This window comes from Ammodytes marinus (genome assembly GCF_949987685.1).
Source record: "Ammodytes marinus genome assembly, contig: scaffold_89, whole genome shotgun sequence".
Lineage (NCBI taxonomy): Eukaryota > Metazoa > Chordata > Actinopteri > Uranoscopiformes > Ammodytidae > Ammodytes > Ammodytes marinus.
In genome coordinates, this window is record NW_027648041.1 from 37,501 (window position 1) to 41,235 (window position 3,735).

At 39.5% G+C, this 3,735-nt stretch overlaps 1 protein-coding gene across 1 annotated transcript in view; it reads right to left on the reverse strand.

Moving 5' to 3' along the window:
- Nucleotides 1–461, reverse strand: part of LOC307271149 (amine oxidase [flavin-containing]-like) — a gene marked incomplete at both ends in the record, with an annotated part of 33,188 nt that extends 32,727 nt beyond the window's left edge. The window contains 1 exon segment of the mRNA XM_080055022.1: nucleotides 407–461. Coding sequence (XP_079911148.1) covers nucleotides 407–461 — 55 coding nt within the window.
- Nucleotides 462–3,735: the final 3,274 nt, after the last annotated feature.

The window sequence follows — 3,735 nt, forward strand, 5'->3', positions numbered from 1 at the left end:
TGTAAGTGCTTTAGAAGGCTCATTTTTGGGGGGGGGATATAGCGCTTGCATCAATACACACACGACCAGCCTTCAAATGCAACAGTTGTCTAGACTACAAGCACCACCTTACACCAAGCGCATGAGCTGGGCTGGCTGGCTTCAACCCTTTCGCTCGTCTTTCTCAAACGATGTGACATAACGCCTTGTTTACTGTGTATTCTAGCGTGTATTGTGTAGCCTGTATTCAGTAATGCATTGGCGACGTGTTGTACAGATAGTTGTTAGGACCGTAGGGAGAAAGGCATCGCTGATAAACAAGCGCTAGTCAGTATCCATAATAAATAAACACACACACACACAAACAGCGCTCACATTTGATCGAGCTACGAAAATTTAAATTAACTTTTCTGGACGTAACACCTACCTGAAAGCCCTCCGCCGACCACTATAACATCGTAGGTATTGTCTTTTTCCGTCATGTTGCAGTCAGTGTGTGTGTGTATGTGTGTGTGTCAGTGTCTGTGTGTGTAGCGCTAAACGCAGGCTGCACAGTGCAGCGCATCTGTATTAAAAGCGCCGGGCGGGCAGGCCTTTCTGTGTCTGCTGGCTCCGCCCATAAGCAATAGTAGAGGTGGAGCCGAGAGAGAGAGAGAGAGAGAGAGAGAGAGACAGCTAGAGAGAGAGAGGGAGAGAGAGAGAGAAAGAGAGACAGAGGGACAGAGAGAGAGAGAGAGAAAGAGAGAGAGAGAGAGAGAGAGAGAGAGAGGGAGGGAGAGGGAGAGAGAGAGAGAGAGGGAGAGGGACAGAGAGAGAGGGAGAGAGAAAGAGAGAGAGACACAGAGAGAGAGAAATAGAGAGAAAGAGAGAGAGAGAGAAGAGTGCTCTATAACAGATAAAAAGTATGTTTTTTAAATCCAATTGTCAATCGCCAATTTATTATCTTTTTGTTGAGATAACACACACACACACACACACACACACACACACACACACACACACACACACACACACACACACACACACACACACACACACACACACACACACACTTCATATTTTTTTGTATCTTATTTTTATAGGAAACATTGCAACTTAGGACACAGACTTCCCTGATTTAGTTTAATTGAATTGTGGATTATGCTTTGATTATAATTTTTTTTAAATTAAAAGAAAAAAAGAAAGCTAAAAAACTAATACAAATGTGGTCACAATAAATGTTTTCGAATCCCAATAGAGCCTGCACTAACATGTAAATATTGTTTTTATTATTGGTGTGAAGCATTGCAAATTAGGACACCGACTTCGCGGATTTAGTTTAATTGAATTTTGGATTATGCTTTGATTACAGTTTTTTTGGATCGCTACTACTGTGTGTGTGTGTGTGTGTGTGTGTGTGTGTGTGTGTGTGTCAGTGTGTGTCAGTGTGTGTGTGTGTCAGTGTGTGTGTGTGTGTGTGTGTGTGTGTGTGTGTGTGTGTGTGTGTGATTTTTACAGTTTTTTTCGATCGCTAACCCACAGTGGGCACAACTGTAGCTCAATGTGCAAAACTCTAACTACAGTCTGCACTACCAACAGTCACTGGAGCTGAACAGTTCACTTCACCTGCAAAACAGGTTCAGTTTTTTTTTTTTTTAACCTTTATTTATACAGGTAAATCCCATTGAGACCGAAGACTCTTTTGCAAGGGAGACCTGTTTTCCTTTCCCACATTACCATTCACACACACACATTTACACCGATAGCAGCAGCAGGCTAACTATCGACATTCACACGAGGCAAGGTGGGTGAGGTGTCTTGCCCAAGGACACAACAACCATGACACAGGTGGCAGGGCGGGGATCGAACCTCCAACCCTTTGATCATCGGCCGACCCGCTCTACCAACTGAGCCACAGTCGCCCCAAAGTGCAGCAAACACTATGAACCAGCCTCATTAAGATAACACACACTGTCACCGATTTTGCTGATTTAGTTTAATTGTGTGTTGGATTATGCTTTGATTATAATAAAAAAAATAATAATTGGTCGCAATTCATTTTTTCATAATACCAATGGAGCCTGTACTATAATATGTCAATACATTCTCTATACATGACTCTTTTATCAGTTTAATCCATAAAAAAAAGTTAAGAAAAAAAAGCCAATGCACACTACACTCTACACTTTGCACACTTCTACTGATCTGCTGATACGTTATGAACCGTCCAGAGCTCTTAGGTCGTCTGGGACAGGTCTACTTACAGTCCCTAGAGTTAGGACTAAACAAGGAGAAGCAGCTTTTAGTTTTTATGCACCAAATATCTGGAACAAACTCCCAGAGAACTTGAGGTCTGCTGCAACCCTCAGTTCTTTTAAATCGAGTCTGAAGACTTTTTTGTTTCCATTTTAACCTGCAATTTTTATTTTATTTGCTTCTTTTATTCGCTTTTAAATGTCTTTTAATGTGTTTTATGTATTCTAATCTTGCCCCTGTAAAGCACTTTGAGTGGCCTTGTGTCTGAATTGTGCTATAGAAATAAACTTGCCTTGCCTTGCCTTGCCTTTTTCTCTCTAAACACACACAGTCATGTATTTGCAGACACACCCTGCGTTCCAATCCCCATACTTCCCTACTATTAACTACGCCAGAAAAAGATTTAGGATGTCCCAATACATGCACGTCAATTGTAGTATGCTGAAAATACATAAATCCCCCACTAACTCCAATAGCATTTTGGAGTATTCGTCTTTATTCTTGACATTTCTCGACATAATGAAAAAAAATCGTCCTTATCTGATTTTTTTTTCTCTCTCCTGTCTGTGGCCCTAAAACTCTTCTGTACTTTAGTATGTAGTGTAGTAAAAAGACTAAAACTCTTCTGTACTTTAGTATGTAGTGTAGTAAAAAGACTAAAACTCTTCTGTACTTTAGTATGTAGTGTAGTAGAAAGACTAAAACTCTTCTGTACTTTAGTATGTAGTGTAGCAAAAAGACTAAAACTCTTCTGCACTTTAGTATGTGTAGTAAAAAGACTAAAACTCTTCTGTACTTTAGTATGTAGTGTAGTAAAAAGACTAAAACTCTTCTGTACTTTAGTATGTAGTGTAGTAAAAAGACTAAAACTCTTCTGTGCTTTAGTATGTAGTGTAGTAAAAAGACTAAAACTCTTCTGTGCTTTAGTATGCAGTGTAGTAAAAAGACTAAAACTCTTCTGTACTTTAGTATGCAGTGTAGTAAAAAGACTAAAACTCTTCTGTACTTTAGTATGTAGTGTAGGAAAAAGACTAAAACTCTTCTGTACTTTAGTATGTAGTGTAGTAAAAATACTAAAACTCTTCTGTACTTTAGTATGTAGTGTAGTAAAAATACTAAAACTCTTCTGTACTTTAGTATGTAGTAAAAAGAAAGAGTATGTGATTTGGAACGCATGGAAAAACTCTGCAGAGAATACAAATGAGAAAAAAAAGAAAGAAAAATGGCTCCCCATTCTGTAGCCTATTCTTTGGGTTCTGTTGCCCTCTTCTGGTTTGTCTGTTAAAACTAGACAAGAGCTGATTATTGAACAAGGGTGCTCCGAGGAACTTTCAGTTTGTGTTCATTCTAGCGCCCCCCTTTGGACAAAAGCGGTAGTGTTTTTACCACGCCAGCTGTTGTTCCTGGGTGAGCGTATACCCATGGCAAAGGCATTACGAAAAACTATATAAAAATAGCATTATTTTTGCACTGATGGTCTCGTTTGCTGTTACATGTAATTTATGATCATCAGCGGAAAAA